General features: G+C 42.8%; 7 protein-coding genes across 7 annotated transcripts; 4 read left to right on the top strand and 3 right to left on the bottom strand.

Moving 5' to 3' along the window:
• Positions 1-261: 261 nt before the first annotated feature.
• Positions 262-2218, bottom strand: Bfra_004216 (putative class i alpha-mannosidase protein; the record flags this gene model as incomplete). The annotated part of the gene is made up of 2 exons (XM_037334622.1): positions 262-1468; positions 1518-2218. The coding sequence occupies 2 exons, from the start codon at positions 2216-2218 to the stop codon at positions 262-264; spliced, it is 1908 nt and encodes a 635-aa protein (XP_037193156.1).
• Positions 2219-3426: 1208 nt separating this feature from the next.
• On the bottom strand, positions 3427-4457 carry Bfra_004217ca (putative calmodulin protein; the record flags this gene model as incomplete). The annotated part of the gene is made up of 7 exons (XM_037334623.1): positions 3427-3461; positions 3521-3662; positions 3718-3788; positions 3839-3964; positions 4142-4157; positions 4253-4309; positions 4359-4457. 7 exons carry the CDS (start codon positions 4455-4457, stop codon positions 3427-3429), a joined length of 546 nt encoding a protein of 181 aa, XP_037193157.1.
• Positions 4458-4866: 409 nt separating this feature from the next.
• On the top strand, positions 4867-6054 carry Bfra_004218 (putative snare domain-containing protein; the record flags this gene model as incomplete). Its single annotated transcript, XM_037334624.1, has 3 exons — positions 4867-4889; positions 4954-5489; positions 5561-6054. The coding sequence occupies 3 exons, from the start codon at positions 4867-4869 to the stop codon at positions 6052-6054; spliced, it is 1053 nt and encodes a 350-aa protein (XP_037193158.1).
• Positions 6055-7753: 1699 nt separating this feature from the next.
• Bfra_004219 (putative ser thr protein phosphatase family protein) lies at positions 7754-9543 on the top strand (the record flags this gene model as incomplete). The annotated part of the gene is made up of 2 exons (XM_037334625.1): positions 7754-9199; positions 9256-9543. 2 exons carry the CDS (start codon positions 7754-7756, stop codon positions 9541-9543), a joined length of 1734 nt encoding a protein of 577 aa, XP_037193159.1.
• Positions 9544-10097: 554 nt separating this feature from the next.
• Positions 10098-11001, bottom strand: Bfra_004220 (putative failed axon connections; the record flags this gene model as incomplete). The annotated part of the gene is made up of 3 exons (XM_037334626.1): positions 10098-10206; positions 10263-10600; positions 10669-11001. 3 exons carry the CDS (start codon positions 10999-11001, stop codon positions 10098-10100), a joined length of 780 nt encoding a protein of 259 aa, XP_037193160.1.
• An 878-nt stretch (positions 11002-11879) lies between these two features.
• Positions 11880-13348, top strand: Bfra_004221 (putative nucleoside transporter family protein; the record flags this gene model as incomplete). The annotated part of the gene is made up of 2 exons (XM_037334627.1): positions 11880-12106; positions 12157-13348. 2 exons carry the CDS (start codon positions 11880-11882, stop codon positions 13346-13348), a joined length of 1419 nt encoding a protein of 472 aa, XP_037193161.1.
• Positions 13349-15085: 1737 nt separating this feature from the next.
• Positions 15086-18763, top strand: Bfra_004222 (putative transcription factor c2h2 protein; the record flags this gene model as incomplete). Its single annotated transcript, XM_037334628.1, has 7 exons — positions 15086-15396; positions 15423-15525; positions 15588-15944; positions 16079-16193; positions 16381-16559; positions 16822-17607; positions 17672-18763. 7 exons carry the CDS (start codon positions 15086-15088, stop codon positions 18761-18763), a joined length of 2943 nt encoding a protein of 980 aa, XP_037193162.1.
• Between the last annotated feature and the right edge of the window lie 851 nt (positions 18764-19614).

Consider the following 19614-nt stretch of genomic DNA (forward strand, 5'->3'; position numbering starts at 1 on the left):
ATATGATGAAGCTTTAGCTTTAGTAGCCAATCAACACTATTTCGATCATGTTTCATTAGAGTGTTTGAGAATGGTGCATTCCATGTGATTTTGAACTCAGTCAGATTTTCATATTATAGACCACACCCCGAGACCCCATCAATGTCATTTATAGTACTTCGTACCAGCACAGCGAGCGTGTCAGGAAAGGCCGATCGAAATTTAATTGTCTTATTCTCTTCTAGATATTTCCTCTACCAACCCCCATGCTACCTACCCACGTCACCTCTTCAACCTCTTCAGTGGGTGCGCCTCTGTATTCAACACCCATTCATCGAGGCTCACCACATCCCACTCACTGAATACCAAGTAGAAATACTTCAACGTCTCTGCTAGCCAGAAACTCTCCATACTATCTGCCTGTTCGACTCCTTCCTCTTCATTTATTCCACCCAAGCTATCCGCGAAACGCTCTCCTTGTTTTCGATTTCCATTCTTACCCTTCCCCCTCCTCTTCTCACCCACCACTGCCTTGACTGTAACATCCAGTATCGCCGCAGACGCAATCTCCGTCCTACAAATCTTCTCAATCGCCTGAAACATTCTCCAAGCTGCGTCCATATACTTCCTATCACCGGTGATCCTCCACAAAATCCACACGCTTTCAATAGCCTCCGGCCTCAAGATATATCTCCGATCATCTATCGCTGTAAATCCTGGACTCAATCTTCTTTCCTCTATAATCTCATTCAATTTCTTGTCCGTCTCCTCTTTCGTATTCGTAATTGGATGTGTGTATATAGCTGCGAGAGCGTCATACCATTTCTGTTTCGAATACGTACAATCGTGATTCTTAGGGCACGGAACCACGCTGAAGATTTCGGGTGCTATGCCATTTGGACTATTATCATATGCCCATATACATCCATTTGTGAGTTCTTCAGCTAAGTCGAGGTCAGAGGGGCGGTTGAAGATTTTCGAGGCGATTCCAATCATGCCGCCAGTAAAACAGGTGAGATGTTGGCCACGAGGGATAAGCTCCGGAGTACTGCTTTCAGCCATGCCTTTAATGCGTATGTCTCCAGATACTCTAATTTTCTGATTCTTTTCGTTCAAGATTGGAAAGAACATTTTCTCTTGGGCTACAGAAATGAAGCTTTCGTACATTTGCCTGGGTTGGTCTAGGACACCCCCGAGAACCATATATTGTTTTGGTAGATATTCATAAGTCGAATCAGACATACCACCCATAGTAAACATAGTATCTTCGTCAAACCGGAGCTTTTGAAGATCAATGCTGACAGGCCATAACCCGGGATATCGAGTAGAGTTCTGAGTTTTCTCGAATTCATCAGAGATGCGTTGCACCGCATCATAGTATTTCGGATTTCCGGTTAACTGACTAAGTCTAGTGAACTCGAGACTTAAGGAACCTGGTTCAGAGACAAGAACTCTTCTAGGCGCTACTTGATCCTCTCCTTCTAGATACCTACACATTGTCAGTAGCTTCTTCACCAAACAAAACCAATAGGACCTACTTCTTCCAATCCCATCTAGGAATTGGCATTCTATTCGGGGTATCAAAACAACTCATCAACAACTCCGCAACCTCCACAGCCTTCAATAACAAAACCGGGTATTGCGCTCCACTCACATCATACGCCGCTAAAAACCCACCCATATATCTAATTGTCGTTTCAAAAACATTGATATCCTTTTGCTCCGTTGTCGTAAAATCAATTCCCTCGATCGATCGCACTGCGATTTCGAAATCTTCTTTTAATCCCATAATCCACAAAGTATCCAAAGAATCAACCAATGTTGCGGCCCAGCCACCAAAAGTATCTTTCCAGGACCCTGATAGAGGCGAGACCTCATCTCGTAACCATGCGTGCACTTTATATCCCTCCCAACTGTGTACAAAACTCTCTTTAACAGCCGCCAATCGCTTCAATCTCTCTTCCTTCTGCGCCGCATCTTCTTTGGGAGGCGTACTTTGGATCTGCGGAATCTTCTTCGGTTTTCCAGTTGGCAAAGGAATGTGTGAAGTTACTGGATAACGTTCTGGTAATTTCGACCAATGGGTTTTTCCATCTGGCAGATGAGGTTTCGCAATCGAAGATAAATAAGTCGCGTCATAGCTCCAAGTATTGCGACGTGAATGAAGGTAATGAAGACTAAAAATCATAAACACTGCAGCTATGAAGGCTGTTCTCCATCTTCTAATGATTGACGGCATATCTGCAGCAGCGTTTACTGCTCGAGCAATTGAAAAGGTAGATTAGAAGAAGAAAAGTTTGGAAATACGGAAATATTATGTGTCACATCCCTTGAATGTTAGATCTGATTTCAATGATTGATTGATTGCTTTGACAGCAGCTTTGTCCTTCATCCGATGTGCTTCGTTGAAACTCCCAAGTTGATAGAATAGCACTCCGTAGACTCCAAGAAAAGAACAATCAAGAAGCGAAATTTCAAGAACGAAAGAAGATGGAAAAAGAAATGGAACTTATCATGAAAGAGAGGGCGAGCTGGACATCCAATTGATCTACATGCTGCCGAGGAATGTATCAAGTAGTTTCGTTCTTTCTGCTTCATAGCTAAAGAGTCGATGACTCGCCAAGAGAGAATAATTGAACCCTGCGGTAAGGGATCGAAGCCAGAAATTAGCATCTCAGTACCCACCAGGACCGACCGACTGGGTTTCTCCCCACTCCCCAATCTGGTGTTTCACCACATATTCTACGTAGTGTAGAAACTTTAAAAGAAGCATGCCAAAGAAAATCGACGTCCTCATAAGGGGTGGTCGCTTATGGTTACCAACATCTCAATCTGTTAGAGCAGGGTTACTATTCGATTTCGGTACCGTGTGAATGGTTCCCTTTTAAGTTATATATTTCCGATACCCTTCCCTTCTCCCATTCCCCTTCAACTAAGAGCTAAACGGCCGTACCCACTTTCAATTGTCATATCATCAAGTTGATTACAAAGTACCACTAATGATGATCCACAGATTTCCCCTGAAATTCTATCTTGTCAGATAGTTATCAAAGGCTATACAGATTTTTAAGGGGAAAGAAATACAAAGTCGACCACTCCTCTCTTGATATCATATTTGCTCGATACCAATCTCCAGAATATGAGACCGAAGTTGGCTGATGGGCTCGATTTCAATGTTAGCCTATGAGGATATTTATCACAATTCACGGTTCACATAACAAATGCTGCATCATGAAGACTCTGGTAAAGGGTATTAACAAGACAATAAGATGTCTGATGGGTTATCATTGATCATGAAGGTCACTAAAAACGGCAACGCTCTACGTGAATGTCAACCAGTCCAGTCCTACGCCCACAAGAATTCTGGATGTCCAAAAGACCCGTGATGTGTACGCCGACTATTCTCCCTCCCAGCAACAAAAGACCACGCAAAAAAAGCAAGCTCGATTACTTTTGCATCATAAGTTGTACAAATTCGTTGTCTGTGAACGATAATTAGCATATGAACTTTGTGAGTAATCGTTGGCGAAGGGGCACATACAGTCGATTCGTCCATCACCATCTTGATCAGCCTCTCTAATCATCTCATCAACCTCATCATCAGTCAACTTCTCTCCGATGGAGGTCATGACATGACGAAGTTCAGCAGCGGAGATGAAACCGTTGTTGTCACGATCGAAGACCTATACCAACGACACATCAGCCTCTGCGACAGTAAATGACTTATAGAATCCCAACCTTGAATGCTTCACGGATCTCCTCTTCAGAGTCGGTATCCTTCATCTTTCTTGCCATCATAGTAAGAAATTCTAATCGCGTCAGCGTTCTGAGTCAGGAACCTCAACGTGTTGCGCCATACCTGGGAAATCAATGGTACCGTTGTTGTCAGCATCGACCTCGTTGATCATGTCTTGCAACTCGGACTCGGAAGGGTTTTGTCCAAGGGATCGCATAACGGTGCCCAACTCTTTGCTAGTGATTTGTCCTGTAGATCCATATATCAGTGCTGTCCTTCCATATTGTTCTGCCAATTTGTGTTGTTATCCCCAGTGCTGTTGCAATTGTTCGAGATAGGGGCTGAGTTGGTCCAGAGGGCAAGTATGTGAACACATGGGGATTTCTGAGATCTGCAATGTCATAGGAGTAATATAGAATTACGAACCATCACCATTCTTGTCCTGTAAATTCACATCTTATTAGCTTTCAAATCTTCAAATATGCCCTGCCAAGTGTCCATAGGGCTGAGAGTATTAAGGTGAGAATATCAACGTACAAAGAGGGAGAAGGCCTCCTTGAACTCGGAGACTTGCTCTTCAGTAAGAGAATCGGCCTGTATAAATGCGCGTGTTAGTTGCGATCTTGTTATCCTCCGTCATTACATTCTCTCTCTCCAACTTGAAGCTACAGCTCCAAGTCGAGTGCTGAAAACCGCGGGGTTGTTTAAGGTCCAGCCTTCTTGGAGAATGGAAACAAACCATTGTTGAGTATTTGATTGAAAGTAAGTATAATGACTTTTTTGGTTTGAAATATTTCTAAGGTATATGGAGAACTGGAAAAAAGGTTGCAAGGTTGAAATAAGGAGGATCTTGTTGTGTTGTGGGTTGTGATTGCGATTCAACTGTTCAGATGCCTTGATGCGGTGAAGCATAGATACCATAATGGTCAAAAGTAGTTGTTGTACGGTAGCCGAATGACATAAAGGGTCTGGGTGTCTGGGATTCCTCAGGCGAAGAGGTCGAAGCTGGGGAGAGCTTGGAATCATCAAAACAAGACAAACATGCGACATTCAATAACAAACTCCAATACAAATTGCAATTCTTTGAGTTTCTATGCGAAATTCTTCCTTTATTATATTCTGTGATACTGTAAGATTCAATTTGATTCGCCATGTGGCGTGATCGTACAAATCTGTATGTTCAGATTGCTGTTGTCCCTTTCACAAGCTTAGATAGATACTGACACCTAATCTATCAGCTATATCTCCTATCGACAATCATATGCACATCACCCCGCAAAGAAACCAAAATATTCAAGCTCTTCTGGCAATGGATACTCAGATAGTATTGGAGGAGCTTCGGAGGAACGCAGAGGACTTATGTCCGCTGGCGCATTCGAAGATGATGGCGATGCGATAATCGAAATGGATTTACTACCACCGAGATGGGCAGATATCAGCGACGAAGTTACAGAATATCTTACAGACATCGCAAATAAGAGTCAAAAATTGGAGAAATTACATCAAAAACATGTATTGCCAGGATTCGATGATGAAGAAGTAAAGAAGAAGGAAGAAAGGGAGATTGAATTATTGACACAACAAATTACTAAGGGATTTCACGATTGTCAGAGGTCAATTCAGAGAGTAGAACAAATTGTTCGTGACTCGCGGCATCAAGGAGGCATAAGTAAAGGAGAGGAAACTATGGCAAGAAATATTCAGATTTCACTAGCATCGAGGGTACAAGAAGCAAGTGCGGGATTCAGGAAAAAGCAAAGTACTTATTTGAAGAGTGAGTTCACACTACATTGATTGAAGTCGCCATGGTTAGATGTTAAAGAATTTATACTGACCAATCATCAGAGTTACGAGGCTTAGGAGGCATGAATGCACCTATTGAACGAACATCTACCCCTCTTTACAGTAATTACATCGACCCCTCCATCATGGAATCCGACGCCGATAAATCATTCTCCCAAGCAACCCTTCAACAAACCTCTCAAAAACAACTCACCTCCAACGATGCAGCCATAATGCAACGAGAACGTGAAATCAATGATATCGCACAAGGTATCATCGAACTCGCCGACATATTCAAGGAACTTCAGGCTATGATTATAGATCAAGGAACAATGTTGGATCGCATAGACTACAACGTGGAAAGAATGGCAGTAGACGTCAAAGCTGCAAATGTGGAATTAAAAGTTGCAAGCGGATACCAAAGAAAAGGCACGAAAAGGCGAATTATTTTGTTATTGATCCTACTAGTTGTAGGTATGTTTATTTTGCTGTTGGTAAAACCAAAGAAGCATAGAGGAGAGGTAGAGGAAAGTGTACCACCACCATCGCCACCTTAATAATGATACCCTTTTTCAAGATGGAGTACACGTGTTTTGACGGAGAGGTATTGTGCAATACCCGTAATACTTCACAAGGTGTGCACCTGTTCCACGTGCGCAAACTATCAATCATTATGTTGGGGTCGAAATGTGAGTGATGTGTGTTCAACATGCTCGAAGTCTATTCGTAGCTAAGCCATATCATATTCATCCTATTCTCAAAATCATCGTACTTATTGCCAGGCCAGTCATGCTATTGTCAATGTAAACTAGGGGATAGGTGAACTCAACCTCTTCTCGTAAATAGATTACGACACCAACTAGTCCAAAGCCCAACTTTGATCCAAAAAGTTCTATTTTCTACCTTCTTTCTCATCCAAGTAGTATCGAATAATATCTTGTAGCAAATAATACGAAATACTTATTTCATCCTACCCCACATCGCTTATTACCAGGGGCTGTCTCCTTTTCTACTTCCCCGCTGCGTTCTCCACTTTACTTCTCTTCTCTTCTCTCTGATCCCCCATCTATATTTGTAGATATCTTTTGTGGTTATGGATGTTTTCTTTACGGTTGTATGAGGAGAAATTGAGAAGTAGTGCTAAGAGTTCTATCTAGGGGTGAGAGTGAGAAGAGAGGGGCTGTTGTTATGTTGAATGGGGATAAGAATGAGGGAAATTTTGACGTGTAGAAAAGAATATAAATCGACGAGGAGAACATGGAGTTGCTTAGGAGGCTGAGAGGAAACGTTCTCAACTGTTCAAAGATACGCAACCTCACTTTTTCTAGCTACTCAAACCGCAAAGCCATTCGATATTGTCAGGGAAATGTCGATCGTATAGAGTATTGCTCGCTTAACGTTGTGATGACTACACACCACAGAAAAGACTAAGAATACCTCAGACTCATTATGCGCTCATCAATTCAAGATACAGTGTGATTCATGATGAATATAGCTTTTCGACCAACAATTAATTCAATTGACATCAACAAACCCAGCGCCAAAAAGTCTCACTCGTCTCCACAGTATCCTAAGCGCGACCCCTTAGTCCAACTCATCAAAATCCTAATATCAAACAGTAATGTTCGCTGTGGCGGCAAAATTAACATGCGGATAATAAGTCACGTAAATTATCACTCTTGAGACATTTTTACGTTTTTTCTAGAAGTATGTTATTCACAGCCCATATCTTGATGTAAATTTATATCGAATAAAAAGCACCAGTACTTACGCATCGGTCACAATGTAAATCACAGACCGGTTGAGCGAGCAAAAATCCTGATGCAAGGAATCATTTCACGTCGAGGGTTACAAAAAAATGCGACCAAATTCGATCCAGAGACCATTCTGAACCATGGCGTAGACAATTCACAAGGAGAAAATATCTTATTTTAGCAAACACACTCCAGACGAAACTTTCTTTTGCGAGATGAGTTGGAATTTTGTTTTTTGCCAAGGTGTTCGTGTCCTTGTGACCGCTTCTAACATTTGCTAGCGTAAAGTCTATGCATCGTGGATTATTGTCATAGTGAGTAATTAAAAATACATTTGTTTGCTTTTGAATTCTGGAGTTCTTATATATCTTGTCCTAGTGCACCTTGGACTAAATATGATGATTATATCGCGACGATTCTCTGGAGCAATAGAAATTCATCTTAAGACCGTTATTCGTAAGAGAAGAACGAGCCATACAGAATATACGAAAAGAGTAGAACGATGGGTGAGGAGAAGAGACATCAGTTGAGTCGAGGCGCAGACAGGAGAGATGAAGGTGGTGAAGAAAACAGAGATAGGAGAAGACGGGATAGACATGGAGATGGGAGGGGATACGAAGATGAGGGAAGATATAAAGAGGAGAGAAAGGCAGAAACACGGACGGGACCGGGGAATGCGGAACCACGAAGAGAAACCAGACGGACATCTCAATCTGTTGAGATTGGACGTGATAAGCCACCTTCCAGAGTTGGCAATGGTGGCAGCAGGTCATCTACCCCCGTTCCCAACCACGACAGCAGAGATTCCATCAGACGGGTTGAAATACCACCTACCACCACTATCGATAATTCATCACTCTCAACTAAAAGAAGAGATCACAGTAGTAGCCGTGGCGCGAGCGGAAGTGACAGAAAATCTATCACCTATCCACCCCATCCCAGTCGCGATAGAGATCCCAGCCAAAAACGTGGGAGAGGTTCCAATACCTACGTACCAAAAGACAAACCTACCCAGAGTAGAGGCGAGAACATAACGATACCTCTTCCCAGCCGCAGCAATCGATCTCAAGATCCAAGACCAGGCAGAAGAGACCCTTCCATCAATCGCGGACTAGAAAAACTTCAACTCGATGATCTGAGAGGATCAAAAGCTGCGGCTACAGATGACCTTCAAAAGCGAAGCGGTGATGGACCGGCTTCCAAGGTACCTACAAGCCTTCCGCGCGACAAGGTGAAAGTTGGGTTTCTTCCGAAGTGTTATCAACCTCGGAAAGAAGAAGAGACTCGGCGATTAATCGTTTTCGGGGATGTACATGGGATGCCTGATGCCAAGAACTGTCTCTTGGAATATATTAAATACAATCGAGCGTTAGATCATCAGATATTCGGCGGTGATATGATAACCAAAGGGAGAAAGAGCATGCCAAGCAAGAATGCTACGACTAAAGGGCTGATAACTATCGAGGCTTCTAAAGATGTTGTGCGTCAGGCTAGAAGAGATGGAGCTTCAGGAGTCCGTGGTAATCATGAAGACTGCGTACTGAATGTTAAACATGAGAGAAATGGTTGGCAAGAATCTATCGACCGCGAAATGGATAATCAGTTTGATATCCATGCGAGGAAAAAGTTGAGAACGCCAGACCACAGGGATACCAGCGACTATGATCTATGTGATGCACTTACTACAGAAGAGAGACGGTGGCTTGAAGATCTACCTGACATTCTAGTTCTGGGAAAATGTGGTGGGCGTAATAACATGGTTGTCGTACACGCTGGATTGAATCCATTCTTTGACCTGCAACATCAACGAGTTATAGAGACAATGAACATCAAATCTATAGATCCAGTGAAAGGATATACTAGTTCGATGCATGTGGGAGATAAAGAGAGAAAGGCATTGGATAAGAAAGACCAGGGATGTTTTAGCAAGATGATACCCTGGTTTGAGGTTTGCCCACCAGGAATCCCATTCTGAACGAATAATACTAACCCTGATGAATACAGGCTTGGGAGGACAAGCAAAAGAGTTTGCCACCAAACGAACGGATGACAGTAATGTATGGCCATGAATCCAAGAAGGGCTTGACCAAAAGGAAATTCTCTATTGGTCTCGATACTGGTGCACAACGTATAGACAAACTCAACCCTGATAAGTATCGAACTTTGACTGCCCTCATTATTCACCATGATAGATGCGAAATAGTCCAGGTCAAGGAAATCAAGAAAGAAACTGGGGAATGGAAATGGGAGCCAGTTGAGCTGACAAAGGAAGAATCTGATTTTTCGAGATGAAATTGGGTTTTCCTTATTTATATATGCCTTTATTATTTCTTTTCTTGCGGGCTTCCATTTTCAAAATCGAGAAATTTTGTACAACATCAAGACTACAGCTTTGTGTGAGACAATGTCATACTCGGGGGCCAAAATATTGATACATCGATTTACATTACACAAACTGTGCCACAACCATAAATAGACGAATATCAATATGCATAACAAACAGCCAATATTATCAGGATTGCCTTCAAATGTTGTACCGTCAAACTTCTGTGAAGCAAACTTTTGGTCGGCAATGGAAAATTTCCGAAATTCTCACTCGAGATTTGCAGCATGAAGCATGCAAAACATACCTGCATCGCATGAGATTCTGATCACGTTATGCGGTTAACTTTGTACACCAAAATTTGTGTTAGAGAGGACGGCCCGCTAGCAAATGTTAAATGGCCCCTGCAGAACACGGAATCTGGTGCATCTCAGACGATTGAAGCCCAACAAAACATGCATTAGGGTACCGTAGATGGGTTATCAAAATTCAGTTCAATTTTCCAATTAATTTTCCACCAGATTTACTCGTCAATCCATTTCTCGTAGTCAGGAAAGTATCGATAATGTATTCTTTCGACATAATCCATGACGGCAGGAAGAGATCGTACGAGTTCTCTAGAGACCGGGACACTATTCGATGGATCAGCGAGTATTACACTATTTGGAATCATGGACAGAAAGCCTACCTAGTGCTTACGAGTATTGATATAATGAAGCCAAAGAGACTTGCATCGGCTTCGGTTGGTTGTTCACCACCGAGACACCAAAATGGATCCTTTTTTGCAGGAGCGACATCTAATGTGGGTTTTCTTGAAGTCTCTAGAAGTCCATCAAGACTTTGCCATATCTCCTTTCGGAATACCATTATCTCTTCAGAAGTGAATCGTCCAGTTCCTTGGCCATACAATGTAGCTTTCATCTGACGATAAGCAAGAATCCCGACTAGAACACGCATGGGATAAGGGACAGATCCTAGAACTTTATCTCTCTGAGTATAATAATTGTCCATCCAACGCTCTCGGATCTAGAGCCCGGGACAAGTTAGAATATACCGCAACCTGACAGGGAAATATAGTTCACTGTTGTACTCACTCCATAGAAATATAGCTTATCCTCAAGAAGAGCACGAATCGCCATATCTTGAGCTTTTGCTGCCGGCTCCAATGATGAATTGAGATCGGGTAGAATATCTGACTCCACTAACCCTGCTATAATGAGTGCAGAATCGGCAATCAGAAAAGGAGACGACCCTTCATCGTGTACTGAGATATATGGTATCTTCCCTTTTGGTGCTGATCGAGGTGAGCCACCATCCAAGATGTACTTCACGTTGGCTTGGCGGAAGTGGAATTCAATTTTGGTAACAAATGGGGACCATACGTAATTTCCTGGATCTAGCCAGCCACGGAAGAGAGTGATTTGCATGATGGGTAAGTAGGTAGCTGAGAATCAAAAATGATCGAGAGAGCTGGAAATTCGAGATATCTGTTGTTATTATCTCGTTGGTGACTATGATGTCTTTTTGATAGTTCTAGTGGACCGTATTGTATTGTGTATTCATTCTAGGCTCAGACTACAAGACCTATATGTAATACGCTTGTACGCTAGCGCGCGCTTGCGTGTACAAATTCACTGGTATAGCAACGATATCCTATGAAGGTCTGGTTGAAGAAGGGTGCGAAGAAGGGTGCGAAGAACTTTGAGAGTGATTTCATACTATGAATTCTCTAATGATAATATAATGGTTGCACCAACAGTTGGGGTGACGTATGCACAGGGGATTCGAGTCGTGGTCTGACCAACCAATTTTGAGCCTGTTTCGATTGATGACCAGAAGGATCATGAGAAATGATACCTGTTGTCCACCTATGTCTATATCTTGACATAAACAGATACTCTGTGTGCTACTTCCATGAAGATCATTTTGACAGGTGAAAGAAGTTACCTGTGATGGCTTTATTATCGTTCTTTTACCTCATTCATATATCAACAAGTTTGATGTTCGGAAGTCGGGAGTCGGATAAATCACTCTCGAAGCACGGGGGTTGCCGAGACAGATTACGATAATCGTCACCTTCATTGGATTCAATACTTTGAGCACATGGCAAACATTCATCAAAGGTTTCACAATTAACTTCTACGAGTGAATCACACGTGTTGATATCGCCGATATCACAAAAGGGGATTAAAATTAAACATGAGATGAGGTTTAGTTTTTTTGGCACCTTTCAATATACTACAATCCGAACAACCTCCTTGCGTGGATTGTCACTTAATATTTGATCAATCCAACAATCATCCAAATGAGTAATTCAATCGATAATCGAACGGCTGTCGACCGTCTACGAGCGTTGTTTAACAATCCCAATCCTGGACCCGAATATGAACCTATCTCGAGCAGTTCCAGTATTCACGAAGACGATGTACGCAGACCAGTCCTCGTCTTACCAGATCAAGTCGAAACTGAGCCGTTCTCATGGTTTGAATATGGAATCTTTATGTTAATTGGAGTTGCAATGCTTTGGGCATGGTATGTTTCACTGACGTCTCGGGAGGGCGCAGAAGCTGATATCTTGACAGGAACATGTTCTTAGCAGCCGCGCCATACTTCCAGAGCCGGTTCCAAGACAATGAGAGTATTCTTCAACATTTCCAATCCGCGATTACATCCGTTGGCACAATTACGAACCTTGGCTCGATGCTACTCCTAGGTCACCTACAATCGAACGCCTCCTACCCAAAACGTATCATAACCTCCCTCGTCCTCAATACTATCGTCTTTACGCTTCTTGCGATATCCACCTCATACTTTCGCGATGTTTCGTCGAGTGGCTATCTAACTTTCACATTGATAATGGTATTCGCGACCTCCTGTGCAACTGGGCTTCTACAAAATGGGGCATTCGCATTCGCATCAAGCTTCGGCCGACCAGAATATATACAGGCTATTATGACGGGACAAGCCATCGCCGGAGTCCTGCCATCAGCTGCACAAATTGCCACCGTTTTAGCTGTTCCGCCGCCCGACCGTTGGGCTGATGTAGATGCGGAAGCCGCAGATGTGAAGGAAAATACAACTTCGGCTTTTGTTTATTTCTTGACGGCTACAGTCATCAGTGTTCTAACATTAGTCTTTGTCTTACCCTTACTTCGAAAACAGAATCGAATCATCGAGAATCGCGTGGCGTCATCAGCTGACAGTGATGAAGAGATTGACGAAAATGGTAAACACGAAGTTGTTGGCATGGTTAGACTATTCAAAAAACTTCACTGGCTTGCGGGAGGAGTATTCATGTGTTTCACTGTTACAATGTTCTTCCCGGTGTTCACGTCAAAAGTGGTCTCGGTAAGGCCTGCCGATGAAGCTCCTCGAATACTTCAACCCGAAGCTTTCATTCCTCTAGGGTTTTTGGTTTGGAACATCGGCGATCTTTGTGGCCGTCTGCTTCCACTTCTACCTTTCCATACCAAGGCACGACCTATTCCGCTTTTCGTGTTCTCTATCCTTCGAATTGGCTTCGTCCCTTTGTACCTTCTCTGTAATATCAAAGGCAAGGGAGCAAAGGTCAATAGCGACGTATTTTACCTTCTCGTTGTTCAGGCTGGATTTGGGCTGAGTAATGGCTGGCTCGGCAGTTCTTGCATGATGGCAGCCGCTGACTATGTTAATGAAGAAGAACGAGAAGCAAGTGGGTCCTTCATGATGACCAACTTGGTTGCAGGTTTGATGGCTGGATCTCTACTCAGCTTTGCTGCAGCCGGGATTTCCTAATTCATCAACTTATAGTTATATAAGCATTGGTTTGTATTTATGGGGCGGAGTTTAGAGCGATATAATGCATGCACTGCTTGGCGTTGGGAATTACTTCACTAATGACTGAGATGAAGATTGTTGATATCATGAGATATTCATGGGAGGAAAGTCTGGATTTTAAGCTCGCATAAGAACAGCGATAGAATTTCGTATTAATATGCTACGATTTAAACATGATTTTATTTTGATGTGAGATGATTGTGCTAATATCTTGTAAAGTGATAATGAGGCGGCAAGAAACTCTCTGGTCAGTTCAGTCCCATATGTAAATATCTGACTAGTACCTAAACTCTATTAACTCTACATATGTTACCTCCGAGAAATACCTGAGCAAGTCTAGATCTTCGCTGAATCGAATTCAGTTTTAACGTCTTCTGATATTAGGAAAAGATATTGGGTCCACAAGTCTGATAGTAAGACTTCTATCTCTCCAAGGCAGTCCATAGTCCTTCCTTTCTTCTTTCCCTTCTGGAACTCTAAACGTGAACTCTTCCATTCTTCCGATAATCTCTAGCTCGCACCTTCTACTTAGGAAACCATAACAGGGATAGTCGATAGGTAGTAGGATTTGTTGAGAGATTTCTACCTCAAGCTGAGATTCACCGGCAAGACCTCTCCTCGTGCTCGACTCTTAATGCCTCTTTTCTTAACAAGCTGTTGCACGAGATCCACTCAAGCTATAAACTGAATTCTTCTCTAGTACTGAATCCAACCTTGACAGTCTCCACCGGTCTCTTTATTTTTTCTTTCTATCTCACCTCGAGGGACTTGGCTCAAGAGATTATCAATTATCCACTTCGATCTGCCAATTTACAACTATTTAAAGTCTCTCGATTCCTGTTGAGACCTTTCTTGTGTACGAGGGATTTACTTGGAAGTATTTGACAAAGACATTAGCAACACTGCCCTATCACACAACAGCTAATTGTAAACAGATCTTTATACTCGCACCAAGACTTTAATTGACGGTTCTTTTGATTTATTGCTATAGCAGCAAATCGTATCTGCCAATTGTCAAATATCGAGCTGAATTGAAGATCTCCTGAGGCTCGGTCTCGATCTATAAGGCCAGTAACTTTTAATTTTTCTGAAAAATGTTACCCCTTCGGATAAAATTCCTCCACATTTTTTGCATGATCGAGGTTTGGTACTATTTTATTGTAGATATTAACACACGATTACAGATCATACGACCCATCTAACATTCTTCTGAACAGCTAATTACTGAGACTTCTCTCAATTCATTGATTTAAAACTTCGAGGACAATCGAAGGAAGACCCTTAGCTATTCAATTGCTCACAATGAATCTCGGTTCCCACTATAACTCGACACTTGAAGAGAAACACTATTTTGAATAGTGCTACGAGGCATATCGTTTTCTGCCCAGATAGCCTCACCATCTTTCCCACACTTGAGCCCTTCGAAATGTCACATTAGCATCCGCTCTACTTACTTGCGCACACAAACTTCTGCGCCAGATACCATCTTGCTATTTTTCGCCTTCTGATTCATTCAAAGTCTTCTATTTGAGTACCTTGTTTTGCAATTCACTGAAATTGTTCTCGCACACCAAGGACTTCCCTTTAAATCAAGCAATTCTACTCACAAGTGGAAATCAACTTCCTACGCTATCTCATTTTACATTGGGTTGAAATTTCAACACTACCATAAAAAGAATCATCAGATATTCCATCATGGCCGATGACTCTAATGATGATCATAAATCTGAGGGTGAAGACGACGGTCTTCTGGCTTCACCATCGCCATCGCCAACAAAACTTGATGTCAGTAATTTTCAATGCCCGCATCCAGGTTGTGGTAGATCCTATGCTTCCAAGCATGGACTTGACAACCATAATAGAGTTCATTTTACTGATAACGAAAAGCCATTCGCCTGTCCTCATCCAGGATGCCTATCAAGATATACAAACAAGAGAGGAGTCACCCGTCACTTCAATCTCAAACATAAAGACAAAAGTGACTGGTTTAATTGTCCTACGGCAGAGTGCGATTCATCTTTTTTGATGAAAGACAGCTCAAGTTGCATCAGAGAGAACATGGAGTATTTCGCTGTACTGCAAGACATTGTGCCTATGAGTACACCACCGAGCAAGAGTTATATGATCATAGAGAGGTAACAGTTCATCACAGCGTTCAGCACACTCAAACGCGCTTAATCACTAATACATCTCAAAGCGTAACCATACAACATCTGACCTGTATGAAGATCGAGCTGGCAAACGGCCATCAGGAATATCTAAAAAAGAAGACTTATCTGCACAATTTTCGAGCGGAGAAGGGACCGCAGATGAGATCGTTGTTGACGAGAATCCAACAAAACCAGAATTCCGCGAGGATGAAGATAACTTTGAGAATAGTTCCTCCTCCCAGACGCCTACATACAGGAACAGTAATAGAAGAGACACTACAAGTAGAGTATCGTTGAAGGCGGAGGAGTATCCAGCAAGACCTAATCGCAAAGGCTGGAAATGTCCCAAACCTGGCTGTACAGTCTGTCGCAAAGTACAATTTGATCTTATTACTCACTGGCAGGTATGTGCTCTTTATTAATCTCTTTAATCCTTTGCTGGAATAAAGTCATTGATCTGCTATCCTTTGACACGACATACGATCTCTTTCACTTCAGTATGATAGTCAAGCATTTGTTAACTGTACCAATTTGTTAGGAGGCACATAGCGATATACCAGAACCAGCTCATTTCGAATTCGTCCATGGTCCAAAGTCATCCGAGAATACTAATAACAGTCCTAAATCCATGGCCAATGACCATCGGCTCGGAGGTAAGCCTTGGCATTTCATTTAATTATACAGCAGTTATATTATATGGTAACTTCTTTACGGCTCCCCACTCTCATTGTTCCTTCTTCTCTTAAACAACGACTCCATTCCCATTTACATTCCTACTTCATTTCTTTTGTTTTTAATATTGTTCATAATAAACTACAAACATGAATGATATGAAGGAAGACAGCAGTGATGAAAATAGTCACTTACACCCTCGTGCAAAAACAGGACAGTCAACTTCTGCTGGTCAGCCAGCTCAACCCAACCAAGAAGAGGCAGGTCGAAACAATGCCAGTGATGGTTCCCTAGGACTAAATTCTCAGCAACACAGAGGAAAGGATGCCAATGCTACAGAAAACAAGGTATGTTTGATGATTTTTACTTTTCAATTTATGTAACTGTTGTAAACATTTGTTTGTCAATTCCTTCCTTCAACCAATTTCGGACATTCAATCTTCAATATTGATTGAATAGAGGATGGACAATAGCAGATCTGTTATTCTTTCATCGGCTTTTGTTCATTCATTTGTCAAGGATCTTGTCTCATAACCTTCCATCTTTACAACTTATTTTCTCTTCCAAAAAGATCTTTTACAACAGTATAGACTAATTCAAGGTTCACAGAATACAAATATGAATGACTTAAACGCACCAAATGCTGCCATAACAACTCCTTCCATCGCTTCTTCTCGTTCCTCTATGGCAACAAACAACCAAGGTCGCACTCCAAGATCTAACAATGGTCCTCCCATCATTCCCCCTCCACGTCACCCACCTAGCGTCACTCGTTCAACTACTACCGTCTTGGCAAGTTCTACTGGCAATCTTTCTGGTCCAGCTGAAACCCCTTCAATCAACAATCGACGTAAGAAGGCAGCAGCTGGCCATCCCGCTCAGAGAATTCACGCTCGTGCAACGGAAGCCCGCCGTATGAGTCCTCCTCCTGCTAGGAGCAATCCATCTGCAAAGTCTGCTGTCGCTTTCATCAATACCAGAATACCTCCCCAAAGACAATCTCAAGTCTCTTCTCCCGATTCTTCCCATCGCTCCTCTCCTGTGAGATCTGATGGAGAAGAGGAAGAAGAGGGTCTCTTCGTCTCGCCACCCGATACCACCAAGAGTCAGACCAAAGGTCCTCGCCGCGTACTGGGTGTTCGAGGCTTTGCCAACATGCCGTTGCCTAGAGATCAAGATTCTGGCGAAGAAGATCTTAGACCAAGCCATGTCTTGAGACAAGAACGTCGCGCTGCTGCTGGCAAGCCAGTGAAGCCTGATCATTCCCGAGAATTTCTTGGTGCGGGTAGGAAAATCTTCGGTCAACGTAGGAAGGTGGGAGAATCTACCAGGTTTTCTGCAGCCGGATCAACTGATTCAGATGATAATTCAAATTTCGAGGGCAGCGAGTTCAGTGTAAGCTGATTGTCTCATTCTATTATGTTTAATATAGTCATATGGATGTACTAACAGACAATAGTCATCAGGTAGCTCTTTTGGAGAAGCGGAAACCGTCCGCTCCGGTCGTCGTTCCAAAAATCATCTAAACGCACGTGCCTCCAACTCCGTTCCTTGTCGCCCCTCTGTCAAAAAAAGCGATCCCCCAAGAACCCCTTCTCCTGATCTTCCTAGATACCAACCCTATGAAGTCTACGGTCCTGATCTTGACTCTCCACCGCCATCCTACCTCGTCAAATCTCCTGGCGTTATCGACCGCACTCTTCCATACCCCAGTCGTCCAGAGGACAAGACGCTCCCTGATGTTGCTGCAGTTCAACCCGACGACCTCTTCGATGCCGATGACATCTTTTTTAGCTTTCGAGACATGACTCCACATGAAAGAGAGGTACAAGATCGCCTCGATGTAGAGAAAGATGCCATGAGAGTAAATGCGTACGGCTCTGGAATTCGCGCTCCATTGCATTTTGATCATTGCCCCTACACAGCTCCAATTTGTCGTACCGAGCGGGCAGCTTGGGTTGCGGAGAGATTGCGTCTTGATGTTGAGGAAGCTCATGGTGATGAATCTGAAGATCCTGAAACACCATCAAGATTGGATTGCGATGATGACCGTCAATTTGGTGTTGACGTAGAGATGACGGGTACCGGTACATCTGCTTTATCAAAGAAGAAGAGAGCTACTTGCTCTGGTCCACTCCGCGAAAAGAGAAAGTACAACTGGCGTGATCCAGCTAGGAAGAATAAGCGTCGTAAAGGTAGTCTTTCCGGTAGTATATCTCGTCGTGCCAGTAATCGCCGTTCCAATTCTGGTGGAAACTCTCAAATTGATGGTGCCGACGAACAGGAAGAGGTAGTCGCTAAAAACCAAAAACCAATCTGGGTATGGAGTGAGGAGCATGGAGCTGTGATTAACACACGAAAGCCTGTTGAATTGGTTCGTCCGGGTGCTTTGGCTGCTGAAGACGGCGTTGTGCTTCCTGGACCTGTCGATCGTGCTTCCGCTGCTCCTTCAGTTGGCTCGGATGACTTGAATGCTTCGGGTGCCCCCGCTGCTGCGGCTGGTAGTTCTAAGACTTCTATTGTTCTCAGTGATACATATACAGCGGTCTAAATCCTTGAATCATGGATTGCTTTTAATTTTCGGGATGCTTGATGGGTGGGGAAATTTATGGTTGCTTAGTTTGTGGGTAATTAAATTTGCTGGGAGTTGATACCAAATCTGTTCAAGGCGTTGGGAGTGGATGGTGGATGGTGGAAGTTATTTCTCGAAGCTGGCATGTTTAATAGATCATCAACAAAGATGGCGGGTCTAACCGAGATAGGGTTCATATATCATGGATAGCTGAGAGACCTCCGCGCATACCTTGAGATAGTTCAAATAGTTAGCAGTAATCTGAAACTGTATTCTATCTAATTCTTGAGTTCCTGAAATGAATGAATGCTATGGGTGAAATTATGTGAACGATTGATTTGTCTTGTTAACTTTCAATTACTCTTTGAATAGCTAATAATGAGATTGCTTAGATTGTATGTAGTTATTTAGGTCATGAGGATTTTATGGAGATGCGAGACAGGATGAGTGGTTAAAGAAGAAGAGGGAATGGTGAAGATTTGGAAAGGGTGGATAGAATCTAGTAACAATAAGTATGAGGGAAATGAAGTTATATATGATAGAGAAGGGGGAGTAGAGTAGTATAAGTTCAAAAAGGGAGTGATTGGGTGATAGGCGATGGGGCATGGTGTGATGGTGTGGTAGTATTATGGATATTGAAAGGTTAGAAACCTTTCGGCATATTTCCGACGTGGAGTTCGTAAGGTTGCTTCGTCTTGATGTCTAATGGAATATTGATGATTGATACGAGATGTCTGAATACAGGGAGAAGAATCAATGGCTCACTATGGAGAGCGGGGATAAGTGATGTGAATAGTAGATGATGTGATATTGAATCTCCTGCTAAATCT

Source organism: Botrytis fragariae, assembly GCF_013461495.1.
Source record: "Botrytis fragariae strain BVB16 chromosome Unknown tig00000050, whole genome shotgun sequence".
In the NCBI taxonomy this organism is placed as follows: domain Eukaryota; kingdom Fungi; phylum Ascomycota; class Leotiomycetes; order Helotiales; family Sclerotiniaceae; genus Botrytis; species Botrytis fragariae.